The sequence below is a fragment of the Haliaeetus albicilla genome, chromosome 21 (assembly GCF_947461875.1).
Source record: "Haliaeetus albicilla chromosome 21, bHalAlb1.1, whole genome shotgun sequence".
Lineage (NCBI taxonomy): Eukaryota > Metazoa > Chordata > Aves > Accipitriformes > Accipitridae > Haliaeetus > Haliaeetus albicilla.
The window spans coordinates 21,439,826-21,456,149 of record NC_091503.1 but is presented as its reverse complement, the minus strand read 5'-3'; the positions used below and the strand labels follow the sequence as shown (position 1 = coordinate 21,456,149).

Below are 16,324 nucleotides of genomic sequence, written 5' to 3'. Positions count from 1 at the left end.
GAGAAGAGGAAGGAGTCTTAAAAACCTGACCCGAAATGGATGCATTTAACAATCTCATTCATTTGGACTACTCTTTCCTGTTTCCACGTTTTCACGGGGATCTTTTCAACCTGCTGAAAGGGCTGAGCAATATTAATTTTGAAATATTCTAAACGAGATATAGATGTTAGACTGCTACAAATATAGACACTGGCATCTCTGAATGAAGAGATGGCCTGTTGAATAAATAATACATATTAAAAAATGTCTGAATAGGAACTTACAGGGTAAACTGTAACAGCTTCAAAGGAGCCATTGATCTATGGAGTACATAATATGCATGCTAAAAATCGTTGGAATATTTATTTACATGACACATGGCTCAGAAGAAGCCATTATGGTCCTTAAGTAAATTATACATGTTGTGAAAATTGTCGAAGTGCTTCTTTTACCAGAAATGAGTGTATCCTGTCAGTTGATAAACACATTATCTTTGGAAAAAAAAAAAAAGCAAGCAACCCAAGGCTAAAAGAAGGTTAAAATAGAAAAGAAAAAAAAAAGGGGGGGGGGGAGAAAATAAAAACCAACCCTCATATCATGTCAAAGTGTGTTCCATGCCCATCAAAGGAAGAAAAGCCCGAGCTGCCCTGCCCCGCATCCCGCTCAGCACTGCCGTCGCACTTGGCGCAGGGAGGGCTGCACGCCCAGGGCTCTCGCGGAGGGGCTGCTCCTGCCTCTCTGTGCCAAAGTCCTGGGCTCCAGCTCTTCTCCCGACAGGCCAAGAAATGACAAATGGGGACTAATTCGTTCCAGCCACCGCCGTGTCCTCTACTTTGAAATAAGCTGCCGGAAGAGCGCTCTGCTTTCCCTGCCCGTGTCCCTCCGAGCGTGGTGGGGGACAGCCGGGGTACCGCAGCCCACCGGCGCTGTTCTCACCTTGGCGTACGGGGACGTGCATTTTACGGCTATTCGTACAGGTCCTCAGCTGCGTCAGAGCAGCCGAGCGCTGGTTGCAAACGGTCTCGCCTCCCCTCGCGTACTTTCAAGAGGGGCAAAACGGGGGGAAACGTTGCCTTGAAATGCTTAGATCCCCCGGCAGCCGGGCCCATCGCTCACCGGCGTCTTTCCCGTGACTTCAGCTTTGTGCTTGTGCCCGAGCACAGCGCTCGGCAGGGTTTGCACCGCTCCTTCCCCAGTGCTCCGTGGGTGACCCGGCTCTCTTTCAGCAGATGTTTTGCTGAGCAGGAGGGATGCCAACTTAGAAAATCCCCCCTCCTCTCCACGCTGCTCCGATCGCACAGCAGTCTATGCCATAGCCTGACCCCTGCGAATATTTTTTTCCAGGCCATGAAGGGGAAAAGGGTTTTTTTGTCAAGGAGGCATGGCCAGGACGCCGTGGCCGAGAGACCGGCTCTGGTCCACGCGATGCTGCGCAGCCCTGGGGTGCCAGGTCCCCAGCTCAGCTCGGATGTGCTGGAAGGGCTGGTGTGTGCGTGCCTGCTTTGGGCATTTGGGAAAGCAGGCTCTCCTGGTAGGCACAGCGTGCAAGTTTTGCCTTACACAGCAGTAAGAGTAAAGGATGGATTTTCTAATGCAAGAAAGCAAGCAGTTGTATGGGGGGAATATATTTAGCCTGTGTTTTCAGATCACATGTTCTGGGACTGGAGAGCAAAGCGTTTTCAATACTGTTTTGGAAGCACGCTATTTAGTATTGCAAGCCTCACTATTGGAGAAGCCAGTGAATTGCGTTGCATCTAAAACAATTACTTCTATTGCTTGTACAGTGGTTTCTTCTTTCCAACTGCTAAGGTTTTAGAAAAATGTGACTTCTGCAGCTACAAAAGCATTGAAAATACAAATAATAGTAAAGTGCTGCTCTGCATTTGCATAAACCTGTTTATCCTATACATGGTTTATTCATTAACTCTCAGAACAACCAGGAGGACAGCTATGGCATTCCTTCTGACCGCTTCGCTTGTGGCTGGAAACGCAACAACTGCCTAAAAGCAACACTACATGGTTTAGAAAGTGAAAATAAATACCATTCCCGTGTGAAACAGCGGGGAAAATGTAGCTATCGCCACAAGAACTGGCAGTTGGCTTTTACGTGGAAAGCACACTTCCTATCATTTGGAAATTTCGGAGGGGAATCTCAACGTCTGCAAGGACTGGGACCTCCGCACCGCAGCTCACCAAAAGGGACACGCAGCGTTAGCAGTATTCACCACTGCGCTCTGCAGACGGTGTAAGAGTTAGGGATGGAGGAGACCTAGGTCCCTCGTCTGTTCCGCCTCCAGACCATTTTCTAGTCCTTTACAATTTCGGTGTCCCAATCAAGAGGTTCCTTGCAGCTTCTGCTAGCAATGTATTTCCCAATCGGCTCCTCCTTAGGCTTTCCAGATAATCACCCCAGCTTTTCCTGCGCTTCCATTCTTACACAAAACTTAATCCCCATAAGACGAAGTAAAAACCATGAATGCATTTTGCCTGTTTCATCTCCCTGCTTCTATAAAGATGAGTACATGTTGGCACCGGCACATTACAAGCGGAAAACTTGAAGTTTGTTTGACAGCCGGTGACTTGCTCAAGGTCACAAAAGAGCCTCAGTAGCAGAGCTGGGAACAGAATTTGGTATCCTAATTCCTAATCTGGCAGCCTCACCACAACTCTCATCACGCAATCAAAAAGCTCCTTTTAAGGAATGCTTTTGTGACTAAGAGAAAATCCAAGGCATTAGAAGAAAGAGTCCTTTTAATTTGCCTTTGTTCAAACATTTATGCCCTTTGCTATATGGAGAACATGATTTAAACAAGATACGGGATTAAAATACGATGAAAGACACTAAAATCTTTGAAAAACAAAAATAAGTACGGCTGTATTTAAGACCGTACCGATTCCAGCCATTAGGAAGCCAGATATTCTTTGCTTACAGTTTCACACATAGCGTAAGGAATAAATCAAGACCAGCATCTACTATGCTCTGATAAGAGCTTTTTTGAGTGTTATATGCAGGCTTTCACATTTGTCAAAAATACTATATAAGAGGAAAGATTTTCACAGCTCTTTAATAAGACTTCATTTTCTAAAGGTCCTAACTTGTTGCACCGCAACAGTTTTTTAAAGGAAAACCAAATCCTCAAGCCGCTGAACTCAACAGGAGATTGCCCCAACCTGAAACAATCCAGGATTTGGTACGCTCTCCCTCGAAGAGTAGGTCAGTGATTTATCAGCTCCCCCAGGATTCACCAGCTTTGATATGCAGAAACTCTACAAGGTAGTTTCGTGTTTTAAGACTGCACCTTTGCTTGCTTCCTCTTCTGTGTAACAGAATACTGTAATTTGGCAACAGTGGAAAGAAACAAATGAGGGTATTGAGAACTAGTGTTACTGAAAACCTGTATACAAAATAAGCTGAGTTATACAAGCTGAAGTAAGCTAGGGACTACAAATATTAATAGGATAAACAAAGAAAACAAACGTAAATTTAAACCATTCCTTTGGAAAAATGTTGCTTTTCTTTTTTTAAATACAATGTAAGAATTCCCAAACTGCAGTAAAAAATCCGATTGTGTCACTGAATTAGCTGGAGACACAGAATGAGAGGTTCATGACTTAATTTTACCAGAACACGTATTTTGCTCATTAAACAACTATTGTTGTAACAGCCAAGCTGGGGGGAAAACCACGCAGGGACCCACTCCCCCATCCCTCGGGTCAGGGCTCAGCCTCTGAAATGCCCCTGCCTTCAATGCATGTGCAGTGAGAGGAGGCCTCATGTTTGCAGATGTGTTAGCCACTTTTTATTTGCTCTTTACACAATTATTTTGATTAAGAAAATGTTCATCTTGTTGACATTATCACTGTAGTCAATAGCTAATGACCCCAGTAGTTAATTTCCTTATAAATATTTAACTTAATAGAAGCCATCCCTTGGGTTATAGTACTTTTGACACTTGTATAATCTGAAACAAATCCTCTTTTTTAGTCAAACAGACCATGTTACACACACAGTTGGCTAGCTATTTACAAAGCACCCAATTAAATCCTACTTAATTCTCCCACTCTGAAAACCCCATTTCACTAATGCGCAGGCTACTGATCACACAAGATGAGCATCTTTCACTCAGCCTGGACATGAGTTCACAGTCTGTAAGACTCAATTGTATAAAAGCCTGTAAAATTAATTCACCCATCAAATGGTTACGTACCAAAAAAAAAAGTGAAGAGAATGTGCAAATTCAGAGGATTGAAGAAAAAAGCTGAAGAATCACAGTTAAAGACAGGTAAATCTAGTTTAATGTTCACATGTAGTAGTTACACATCACAGAGATTAAACAGGATTTTAACTGTAACATAGCTGCAGTGAAATGTAAGTCATTTTGTACTAGAAAAATAATCTTGACGCAGTTATCCGATTTTTGGTCTACTTAAGTTCATTTTCAGATGAATTTACATCACCGATCGTAATGACTTTGCCCATGTGCCTTTCTGCAGTTCGGTATTAATACTCTTTGGACGAAGGAAACAGCAACTGCTTTTGTTAATGGTTTGCCCTTTGGTTGCAAGCAGAGAACTCTTTTCACTTCTTAAGCAATTAATAGGCTGTAGGAACTCTTAAGTTTGCAATAAAACCTTTTGGTGCTAAATGAAGTTCCAGAACAAATTTCTTCATCTGATGCAACAGCAGATTTTAAGAAAAAGCTGATTAAAGATCTAAAGCATTGCCCCCGTAATGCAAAAACTAGATAGAATTTGTTTTTCTATTCTCAGTAAAAAACACTACATCTTACTGCTACTTTTATAGAATGCACTAAAAACCCCTGTGCCTAAATGACAAAAGTGTAGTCTCAAAATGTATAATACACTTACAAACATTTTAAGTCTAGATTGAGGAAAACACGTTTGTATGGACTCCAAACAAGTTTATTTGCAATTAGACATTTCATGCAATCATGCAGGACCATTAGCTAGAGCTGTAACTTCCGAGTCTAAAGGACATTTGGGGACAAAAAAAAAAAGCCCTAAACATTCAAGGTATTTCCATATTAGCAGCTCCATACTTGAGCTGTGGTTTTCTAGAGATATTCCCACAGATTTAAAAAAAACATACACACCTTTATAATATTTACAAAAAAATATTTAATTAAAAATATTTTATAATTACAGTAGTCTATTAAAGCATATACTTTTCTCACACTTATAGAACATCTCTATATATACACAGTATGAAATGTCACTCATTTATCTATACAATATGTAACATTCCTGCAGGGAGAAGAAAGCTCCCTGGGCCCCAATAAAATCCATCTATTTTAAACAATAGATGTCAAATATATCTACAAATGCTCTGGTAGATTAGTAAAGCTTCAAGATTCAGCTGCTCGGTCCCTTAAAGAGTTATAACGCTTCTAAAGGCTGGTTTAGGCTCGGTCCTCTATCCCGGGGCAGAGTCGCAACTTTTTTTTGCCGCTCGAGTCCGACCACCTCCTGCCCCCGCGGGACGCACCGCTCACATCTGGTGGGAAGCGAAGAGACGGACCGGGGCGGGGGGGGGGGGGGACGGGAACGGTGGGTGGGGGGGGGGCCGCTACGGACGTGCAAAGCGGTGAAAAGGCTGGCTCTGCCGGGATGAAGCGTGGGAACCGCTCGGGGGGGGCGTAGGGGGGGTCGGCTGGCTCCTTCCTCCGGTGCGGCGGGGCCGGGTCCCGTCTCCCCAGTCCCGTCCCGTCCCCCCCCCGCCCGCCCCCCGCGGTGCCTCTGCGCGGCGCCGCCGCACACCTGTGGGAGAGGAATGAATAGAGGGGGTGTGTGAACCGCTCCGCTCCAGACCGACTGGCGCCACCAACAAAACACAAGACATGCTTGATCAACAACCCAAAACAAACCAGGTCAAACAACAACCGCAGCTCCCAGGCTGGGCCAGGCGGAGGGATGCGCAGCTGCACGCCGCAGCCAGAAGCGCTTCGGGGAAAGGGGGGGGGGGGGGGGGGGGGGAGAAAAAAAAAAAAAAACAACAAACAACAAAAAAACCCAACAAACCACCCGGTAATTAAAGAAAAGAAAATAACCACCCGGTAATTAAAGATAAAACCCCAAAGCCTCCTGCAAATATTCCTCGCCGGGCTCAGGCGCCCCCCCCCCCCCCCCCCAGCCTTCGGCAGGCTTCCCGGCGGGAGGCGGTGGGGCCCCGCCGAGCCCGGGCGCTGAGCCCCGGAGGGCTGCGCTCTCTCCCCTCCCCACCATCCCGTCGTTCTCCCCCCCCCCCCCCGGACTCCCGGCACTCACCTGGGGAGCGGCGGTCAGCGGCAGAGGATGCTGTCCCCCGGCTTGTTAACAGAGCCAGCCTGCGGGGCAACGAAAGGCGGCAAGTTAAGAGGTGGGGGGGGAGGGAAGGACGCGGAGATTCCCCTCTCCCCACATCCCACCCATCACCCTCGGCGTACAGGGCAACTGGACACCCCCCAAGGATGCTGCGCGGAGGGCGTTAAATGTGTACAGCCCCCCCCCCCCCCCCCCAAAAAAAAACCCGTTCGTACTCGCTACGCTCCGTGGAGGGCTGGGAAGCGCAGGAGCACCGCGTCTGGCTCCCGTGTGTGCAAACACGCCGATTACAGCTACTCCCTCGAGAGGCTGTAATTACACGGTAAACACCGTGCGGGTGCCTGCCTGCACCGAGGGGATGCAGGCACCCCACCGAGCACCGCCGGGGTGTTTCTACCCCCGTCCGCCCCGGGGGCTGCGGCCCCGCGGCTGAGCACCGAACCGGGGGGGCGGGGGGGTCCACGTCGCTGCCCTCCTCCCCGCTCCGCAACCCGAATTGCGGGGCTGGCGTGGCACGCACCTCTTACCGGGTCAGTGTTGAGGGCCGTCAGCGGGGTCCTGGGGGTCCCCGCGGGACAGCTGCCCGGGTGCAGGGCGGGCGGCTGCTGCTGCTGGCGGAGCAGCGCCGGGTGCGTCTCCAGAGCCAGCTGCAGGTCGAGGATGTAGTCGATGACATGCTGGAGGATCTCCACTTTGCTGACCCTCTTGTTGGGCGGGATGGTGGGCACCAGCTTCCTCAGCCGGCTGTAACAGTCATTCATATCGCACTGCAGGCAGAGGGCCGCCGGCTCCTCGCCCGACGGCGGGCTCCCCTTGCAGCCGCTGTGCTCGGCCAGGCACCGCAGGGCCGGGTGTCCGCCGCCCGCCACGCCGGGCTGCGCCTTGCGGCTGGGGTGCCGGACGGGACTCACGGCTTTCATGGTGCCGCAAGGAGGGAGGGAGGGAGACCTCCCTCTCCACCACCGCTGCCGCCTCCCGCGACCTCGGGCAGCCGCGCACGCACCCGCCCGCAACGCAACGGGAGAGGGGCACGGCCGCAGCTTCGCTGGCGTTACCGGCAGCCCCCCCCCCTCCCACCCCCGGGGGTGTAACGAGAGGTGGTCGTAGGGCCGCGACGACAACAGTGGCACCGCCAAAAAAAAAAAAACCAAAACCAAAAAAAAAAAAATAAGCCCGCTCTCTCTTCCCGGCTGCTGCGCTACAACCGCGGCCGCCTCTGCCGGCGCCGCTGGCCGCGCCGCCCGCTATATAGCGCGGGGCGCGGGCGGGGCGCGGCGGGCGGCGCCGCGGCGGAGCAAGGAGAACGAAGCGCGGAGGGTGCGGGTGGGGGGGCGCCGCGGTGCTGCGCTTCAGCCAATCAGAGCGCCGCGTCCCCCCCTGGAACGCGGTGCCGGCCAATGGCGGCGGGGCAGGGGGGGCGGTGGCGCTGCTGGAGGGGGGCGGGTGGCTGGCGCTGACCGCCGCGGGGAGGAGGAGGAGGAGGAGGTGGCAGCGGCGGCGGCGGAGGAGGAGGAGGAGAAAGGCGGTCCCGGGGAGGAAGGACTGCGGGAATGCAGGCGGGACCCGCCGCCCAGCGGCTCCCGGCGCCGCCCCCGCGGTCCGGCGCGGGCGAGCGGCAGCCCCGAGTCACCGGCGCCGCTCCCCGCCGCCCGCCCGGAGGAAAAGCGGCTGCCCGCCCCCCCCCCACCTCCCCGGGGAGGGGTGGCATCTCCTCGGGTCGTGAAACGCGTTTTTATCCTCTCGCTGTCGGAGACGCAGCCCGGCTTTACCCATATTTTGAGGGACTTCGGGACGGCGGTTTAAAGGCAGGGAAAATCCCAAGCAAAACTTGAGGGGGAGGGAGCGGGGGGGAGAGAGGGAAGGAGGAGGGTTTGGGGACTTCAAGCAGAGCAATGCCTAGGAACATTAAATTAGAGCACATAACTATTAAAAATGCATGGAGATGGAGTATTTAAAATTCCTCCATGACATATAATATTAATCCGTTTTATGTAAAATTCATACCTGTAACTTAATTTGGTCCATTAATGCACCAGATCACGTATTAGTAGATGTACCATGTTTTAAATATGATGCTGGAAATGTCCAGAGTTCTGTACTTTGAGACAGAGCATTAAAATTAACAGACACATACTCCGGAGTCCTGCTTAAGTCATCTTGTGGCAGATTGTAACCTTTTAATTTAATAATGCAGTGTTCAAACTTTCTGTTAATTCCTGCAAAGGATTAAGAGCCATTGCATATTTGAAGGGAATGCCGGTGTAAGAAACTCGGCGCTCGATCCTACAGCTGCTGCAGCGCTTCGAGCTCTCCCTGAGCGAAGCAGGGCTGCTTGCTTGGGCAAAGGACTGCAGGAAGGAGTAAAGGCTGCAGGATCTGCCCCTAAGCTTGTAAGTCAAACCCAACAGAAGGGAAGAAATCCATAATGGTGATTAATGATTGCATGTCCCCTCAATGCTTAGTCACAACGGGTGATATATAAAGGATGCAGTGGGAAGCTGTCAAACCCAGAACTTGAATGAGCGGTGATACTGGATCATCTGAAGCGTATAATGAAGTACACTTTCATTCTCTCTCACCCTTTAAAAACATATGTTTTGAGGCTCTGCTTACAAATACTCACAGTCTTGTTTTCCTTATTTTGTCCCACATTACCAGTGCCATCCATGGCAGTTGGGTTCCTCTCGGCACAAAATTTAAGTGCGTGGTATAAATCTTTGTCTGACTGAGGTCTAGATTTGTATGCTGCACCGTGACAGTGTGATGGGAAGATGTACTTCCATTAGCTATGGGCTGGATGATCCCAGTTCTGCCGCAGTCATTGCTTTTATTCTGTGAAACTCCACTCCCTGCAGTCTCCAAGTCTCACCAGGTGGAAATACATATGGGCCTTAAAGCACAAGTTACGGTTACACTTTGTCTGTTTCCCAGAGTCTTGGTAATATGGACAGACTTGATGTGCTGTCTAAAAAAAATGATTTGTTAAATTATGGTGAGCATGCAGACTCAAATCTTGCTGGTCCAATTTAATTAAAATCTGCGTGAAACTAGATACGCTGTAATACTGGGTTGTTCTGTTTTGTACTGAATCCCTCCTGGGAGCTGGTCTGATCTTGCTGGAAATCTCTGGGAAACCCCAGTGTGTAGCTGGTTCCCCTTTAGCTCTCCCAAAGCTGATTTGGACAGATTATTTCTGACATACTCACTGTAGCAGCACTATAGCAAATCCACTGAGACCACGTTGGCGCTTGAAGATGACTCAGTATTTCTGGAAACCCATGAAGAACCACAATGTGCCGCAAACCTCTTTTTCCATCGGAAAACCCTTCCACCGCAGCAAGTACGAAGGGAAATCTGAGGGTCTGTAAGCATTGTTGAAGTTGGGAGAAGACCGTGTGCGTTCACATAGCTAACAGATCACGGTAGAGATATGTGGGAGAGGGAAAAACAGCCCTCCCCTCCAACTATCGCATAAATATTCAGGGGATTTCCTCTAGTAACTCCCTTTGATACTCATGAAGTTGATACATGCTAGTCCGACATGCTCGGCTGAACAATAGGCACCAATTCCCTGTTAACAACCGGTCTGCTTTTGCTCTCCTTGAAGTCAATGGGAGTTTTGTTATTGACTTAAGTGGGAGCAGGTTGGGTCGGCTGCTTTTTCAAAATTTAGATTGGATGTGCACCAGATGCTAAGTAAATTGCTCTAGAAATGGGATGGAAACCCCGGAATGTTAGCAGTGGAGGTAGGCATAGTGAAACTCTTCATCCCTGAAGCTGTACACAAGAGAGAGGGACAGTGGTTACCGTTCCTGCTTTTGTCCTATTAATAGCAATATTTTTCATGACATGAGTATATAGGGATTAACGCTCCTGTTTTTCACCAGACCAAGTTTGAATTTTTAAAATAAATTCTGTGCATCTTCAAGCATGTGGTCCCTTCCTGGCTGGCTGGAGGAATTCATCTGTCTTGGCTGGGTCTTTCTGTGCTGTCTTCCCACATCCAGAGTTGAGATTTATTTCCATTGTAACCAACTCTTGCAATGTTATCACAAGATCTGTGATAATGCTTGAATGGACCAGTTTGGTCCATTAAAAGAGAATTGATGAGTTCAGATCACATCATCGTGCTCTCTGGAGCTTAAAAAAGTTGCTTTTGATTCAAAACCAGAGTAAAGCAAGTTAAAAATGAAAACCTGATGACTGGCCTTGCATCCCCTTTGTCATGAGGATAATCCCATTGAACTTGACGAGAATGAGTAATGTAGGCTGAATTTGTCAGCACAGGTCTGGGTATATGAATATGCCATTGACTCCAGCTGAAAAAATAAACCTGAGACATTGACACTGTCTCTGGGTCCTGGCACCAGGGAAGGAGAACGGTCCTTCCAAGTGCAGAACACGGGACATTTCCTCTGACAGCACTCCGGATCCACAGATGTTTGTGCGTGATACAATGCCACTGAACCAACTGGTGCATTGGATAGTACCGCATTAGTTCAAATAGTCTCAGGACAGATAAAATTTGAAGGGAACACATTTAGGTATGCAGACAGAAGCAAGCAATCAACGTGGTTTCTAACACAAGGTTACTTGCTATACCTACCTTAAGAGGGCATGAAATGCACACAAATGCACAATACGTTTTTATTCTTAAGCAGGTTATGAAACAGTGGTTGAGTCAAGTGTCCCTGTTTTGGGGCTTGGGGCACAGTGTATCAGAGCAGTGCAGTAAAATCCCACGCTTTCCTTTGCTTGAGGCTGGTAACTGGTGTGACAAGTTTCATCCTGGTGGGCACAAAGATATTGAGACCCCCCCCCCGCCCCCCATTCCTGTTGACTTCAGCAGGCAGCCAGAGGACTCAGGATCTCGGAGGAGCTGCTCAACACCTACAAGGGCTGATCATTAAAAAAGCATTATAAATCTCTGAATGGTTTATGGTTTATGAGGGAAATAGCAATTGATTCCTCAGTGGTGCCATTACTCTCCACTATTGCTATCATTCAAAAGGCAATAACGTTGGTTATTTACCTTCAATTAAAATATCTAGTTAGTTGTGATGTCATTTAAAATAGCACTATAATGTGTTTAGTGCTCCCTTATCAAACACCATAGATAAACTCCTCTTGGCAACAGGGGATAGTGATATGAAATGAAAAATTGGGTGGGGGAATGAGATGGAGGAAAGAATATGTAAATCTTTTATTGGATTATTATTCCTACATGCCTATGTCCCCTTAGACACCGGGCTGGAGGTGAGACTGTGGGGTCCTTTGCAGTGACACCCCATGGGTCCTCAGAATGGGTCAGGGAAGGTCCATCGGGCATTTGGGGAGCACAGAGAAGTCACCTCACTCTGCAGACTACCAACAGACTGAAATCCATCTGTCTTCTGGTACCAGTCCTCACCAGGGACGATTCACCATCAGAGCTCTTCCAAACCCTTCTTAATGCAAACCCTTTCCTCAAATAGCACGAGTCATCTTCAGTACTGTTCTCCTATTTTCCTCAAAGCCAAAATGTAAATGCAACTCACACACTTCACTTAATGTGGTGGGTTTTTTTTCTCATTCTCTCGTTGTGGTCATGACAGAATTTTCTGTTTAATGAGAAAACCTAAGAGATTCTCAAGATCTTCACCTTCCCGTTGCCCCCCGTGCATGAAGTGTAATATAAAATAAATAGAAAAATGTTTGTTGACTGCTCACAACAGCTCTTCCCAGACGAAAGAGAATTATTTTTTTGTGCATGTTCACATAGTTGTCCAATTTCGAGCATCCTTCTAATTACAGAAGCATATTCCTGCCCACCTCTTTATGCTTTCCTTCAGCTTCGTATGCTACAAAAAATCACGTGACAACAAACATTTTGGAGAGATGAGGAACAGAATAAAAAAAACCCTTCTCCATGGCTTAATGCTTATGTAAGCTTTTTTTTACATGAACACGGAAATAAATGCATAAAAAAATATTTTACCTCAATTAGTGGAGAACCAAAAAAAAGACTGTAATGGGGTTAGTATCTACAAGAGCTTTTCCTGCTGTGCTGCCTCCAGCCTGGGTACGGTGTAGAAATTTGTGCAAACCCACCTCCTCCTTTTGAGAGGCTGCGGGAGCAGACAACATTGATATGTCACTGACAGATGCCCTGGCATTTTGCTGGTGGTTGTATGTCGGCCGAAGGCTAATGTCATTTAAGAAGGTTGCTTTGTTCAGGTGACCAGAAACACTGGGTTTGTTGGGTAATGTCAGATTTCTGCGTTGACTAAAGCAAGCTTGTGGCAAGAAAGATAACTCATGTTGACAACCTTCTGCAGTGTCGTCCAAATATAAGCAATCAAGATACTTATTCTGGGGAAGGGGGAAATAATTTAGGAGTATTTTGAGCAGCTTCGTGAAAGAACACTACATTAAACTGAGTTACATAGTAACAGATTGAATTTGGAGTCTTAACTTTAACTTTAATTTTATTTTGTGTAGATTTAGATCAGATTTACATGCAATGTCATGCCCTTTGTTTGTAGGCAGAAATTCTCAGCCAATCTGCCCGAAAACTGATGGTATGATACCGCCTCATATTATTTTCATTTTTGTTATGAGTTTGCATTAAGAGCTGTATAATCACACAAATAATACAGCCTACAGGGACAATGAGCAAATCGACCTAAATTAAATAAGTATCTGGATGTGTACATGCTCATCTGCATATGTTATCATTACACCAATGATAGTGGTATTTATTTTCAGGGGACCTGAAGAGCTTCATCAGCAAAAGCAGTCCAAGTTCATGCCACAAAAAACCCCTGCAGGAACAGTAGCAATACTTTGCACTAATACAACATTTTACATTTTGAAAGCCAATAGTAACACGTTTGTTATTTTTTTCTCCGTGAGTGTTTTAAGGAATTCTTCAAAATCCTCGGGGTTTCTATTTTTTAATCTTTTTATTTATTTTTTATGTTAAAGGAAGAAATCGCCTCTCTCTCCCTGACTATGAAGATAGCCTTTCCCACAGCAGAGGGACATCCAAGGTAGAGAGGGAGGCCTTCGCTTCCTCTGCATTGATGCAAATGCATCGATGTTTTCTGTGACTGCAGTCAGTTGGTTCTCAAGGTATTTTTTATGGGTCAGTGTCACTTTCAGGTATCACCTGCTTGCCAAGTATTAATTTACAATTCTGCATTTTACTTTATGCTAGTGACAGCCTGACCAGTATTTAAAGCACTATAGAAAATGCTGTTTGTTGATTTGGTTCAAGTCACATTGGTGTCATCGCTGGGAACAGAAGTTAGAAAGAACTAGAAATTCAAGTCTGGTGGTTGTGCATGTGGAGGGGAAGCTTTTCAATGTATCTTCAAATCCCCTGACCGCAGCTGTTTATGGGCCACACCATGCACTTCCAATGCATGCCAAATTCTGTGTAACCTTATTATCAATTTATTTACCTGCCATAGGGTTCCTGTTGCCATAACATGTGAGGATCTACCAAGAGCTTAGGAACAGAAGCAAAAGGCTCTTCCTCATTCTTCTTTTCCGTCCTGCAGCAGAAATAGTAGAATAGTAGGAGATTATTTTTAGGATCTTAGTAGTGTTTTAATTTGCTTATGTACTTGTGTGTGTTTGAAAAAGCAGTCTGCTAAAAAGATGAGTTTCGTATTAATTTGTGGTCGGATGCTTTCTGTGATCATACCTTATAGCCTGGATGGCTTTGGAGAAAGTTGTCACTTACGGAAACAAGAGCCCTCAGCTTTTGTTAACAGAAAACAGCTCTTGCAGGATTTCATGTTTAAAGAGCAAGAAAAAAAGCAACGACAGGTAATGTCTCCTTTAGGCAGACAGGGTCACGCTCATGGGTTTTAATTCCAGCAATAGTATATACTAAAATGACCTTATATATTTATTAGGACAACAGGATGGTCTAATGAAAACCACCATGTAGCACTGTGAATTTAAATCAAGATAAACATTGCAGAGTGCAAACGGCTGGAGATGCAGAAAAAAGAAAGGTGGATGTAAGGAGAATATTGGACAGTGATCCATGAACTGCAATTCTTCACAGTTAAATATATTCTGTGACTTACTAGTTTTCCCTTATGAGAAATGGGAATGAATGTTATTCTCCATTTTAGAGTAATTGTATCACAATTCTTCATGGTTTTGGTTCTTGTGCAGGGGGCAAACTATGCAAACGTATTTTAAAGACATATTCAAAATTGTTGTTAAAAATGCTTCAACATGCAAATTTTCTTACAGTTTTGACTTTGTTTTCATAAAGCTAAATGATGTGCATATATAAGAATATTTTAGGTAATCTCACAGCTTATGCTAAGTAACTATTTCAAGTTGTCTTCAATACCAGTATGTTTCCACATACTTACCTTGAAGTGTTAATGACATTTATTTTGGTAATTTTTACTCCACTAACATGCTTTTTCAACACTTTAAAGCACTGATATATTTTACTCAAGCAAATCTCTCAACTTACCTCAATGGAGAAATTGACTTGAAAAGCAGCACAAATCCTTGCTTATATAGAAAGTTTGTCTTGAAGTTAATGAGCTTATTTGCCTGAGTAAGGATGTGGGTATAAGGACTGCTCAAGTGAGCAGAAGTTTCACAACTGGATGCAAAGTCATTAGCTTATTTCAGACCAGCCTCTTGAAACAGTTACTCTACATTGAGCTCCTGAGAACTGATTCTCAAAAAAATATTTTTTAAAATGTGAAAATGCAAATGCAAAAGGGTAAGAAAAATTGAAATTTTAAATACAGAAGTTTAATTAAAAGACATTGTGGTTGGTGGTGATGGTTATTCAAAGTAAATTTTTGGTCCCCACTGGGTTGTATCCAGCGTCCATTGCAGTCTTTTTCCACTGGGAGTAAGAGACTCCTTACAGACAGAAAGAGCTTTCTTTTGCCTCCAGGAGCTACTTAACACACACGATGCGTCAATCTTCCTTGCAGTATGGTGTGAATTATTATTAGCAATACAGTAATAGAATATTATGTATTTGTAATCTTAGCATGAGGTATGATTTATTTACAACCTTGCATCTCAGCTTCTCCTTTTTTTTTTTCCTCCCTGTCCCCTCTGTATCTTCTTTCTTCTGAATGGTCTTACACTTGCAGCATCAGGATTCTCCATGGTGTTTAATGTTTTAGTAAGGTGGCAGTCTCTCCTTTCACTCTTTAGGGTAGTGTTTCATCCTGATGTGCTGAGAGAAGCATGCTTTTACTTCTGCATCTGACAAAAGGTACTCTGTGAAGCGTGTGAGCAAGCGAGTGGGGATGTGTATGTGTGTGTGTGTGTGTCCTCCTGCCTCCATTGCTGGAAGACCTGGTTGCTTCAGACAGGAACTAAGGTAGTTACAGCCCATTAAAAACTATGCCAGATGAAACTTAACCTGGCATTGCATAAACAGGACACACAATGGCCAGGCACTGGATAAAACATTTATTTTCAGTTGTTATTGATGACCTTTCAGAAGTTGCTCGTGGCTCTACTTTGGCCTGTCACTTGTGAGCTAAAGGGTCATCAATAACTTATGGAAATAAATGTCGTATTGATAGTCTGGCTACTGCAAGTCCAGTATATTGTCTCACGTACAGGCACAGAAAATACACACCACAGAGAAACCACTTTTGATATTGGCCTCTGTCTTTTTATCTTTAGAAAAATGTGGCTTTCTAGATTTTCTGTTTCCTTTCCATCTTTCTTCTATTTCCTTCTTTCTTCCTTTTCTTTCCTTTCTTACTTCTTTCTTTTTCTTTTTCTTTTTCTTTTTCTTTTTTCTTTTCATTTTCCTTTTTCCTTTTTTCCTTTTCTGTTTTCTTTTTTCTTTTTCTCTTTCTTTTTCTTTTTCTCTTTCTCGTTTTCTTTTTTTTCTTTTTCTGTCTTTTTTTTCCTCTTTCTCTCTTTCTTTTCCTCTTTCTCTCTTTCTTTCGTCTTCTATTTCTTTCTGGTATATCATAAAGATATGCCCCTAATTTATTTATAAGGGTAAGTCTCCAGAACAAGGTAGCAT

The 16,324-nt window shown here is 45.5% G+C and overlaps 1 protein-coding gene and 1 long non-coding RNA gene across 5 annotated transcripts; one reads left to right on the top strand and one right to left on the bottom strand.

Annotated features, from left to right (window-relative positions):
* Positions 1-3,028: 3,028 nt before the first annotated feature.
* Positions 3,029-7,457, bottom strand: ID4 (inhibitor of DNA binding 4). Of its 4 annotated transcripts, none has more exons than XM_069809201.1 (3): positions 6,821-7,457; positions 6,265-6,323; positions 3,029-3,311 (listed from the first exon to the last, which is right to left on the bottom strand). In XM_069809201.1, exons 1-2 carry the CDS (start codon positions 7,218-7,220, stop codon positions 6,310-6,312), a joined length of 414 nt encoding a protein of 137 aa, XP_069665302.1. In that variant the 5' UTR covers positions 7,221-7,457; the 3' UTR covers positions 3,029-3,311; positions 6,265-6,309. The 4 variants fall into 4 exon arrangements, with proteins under 4 accessions (XP_069665302.1, XP_069665300.1, XP_069665301.1 ...); XM_069809199.1 differs by having other exon boundaries at positions 6,828-7,457; XM_069809200.1 differs by lacking the exon at positions 3,029-3,311 and adding an exon at positions 4,253-5,757.
* Positions 7,458-8,118: 661 nt separating this feature from the next.
* LOC138690342 (uncharacterized) lies at positions 8,119-14,677 on the top strand. The gene is made up of 2 exons (XR_011329187.1): positions 8,119-8,690; positions 13,048-14,677. It is a non-coding gene; the product is annotated as an uncharacterized lncRNA (long non-coding RNA).
* Positions 14,678-16,324: the final 1,647 nt, after the last annotated feature.

Bases quoted from the DNA above. Each gene is read 5' to 3' on its own strand.
- ID4 (XM_069809199.1), bottom strand. From the start codon at position 7,220: ATGAAAGCCGTGAGTCCCGTCCGGCACCCCAGCCGCAAGGCGCAGCCC. The intron at 6,324-6,827 runs GTAAGAGGTGCG...GTTGCCCCGCAG, and splicing joins CGGCCCTCAACACTGACCCG to GCTGGCTCTGTTAACAAGCC.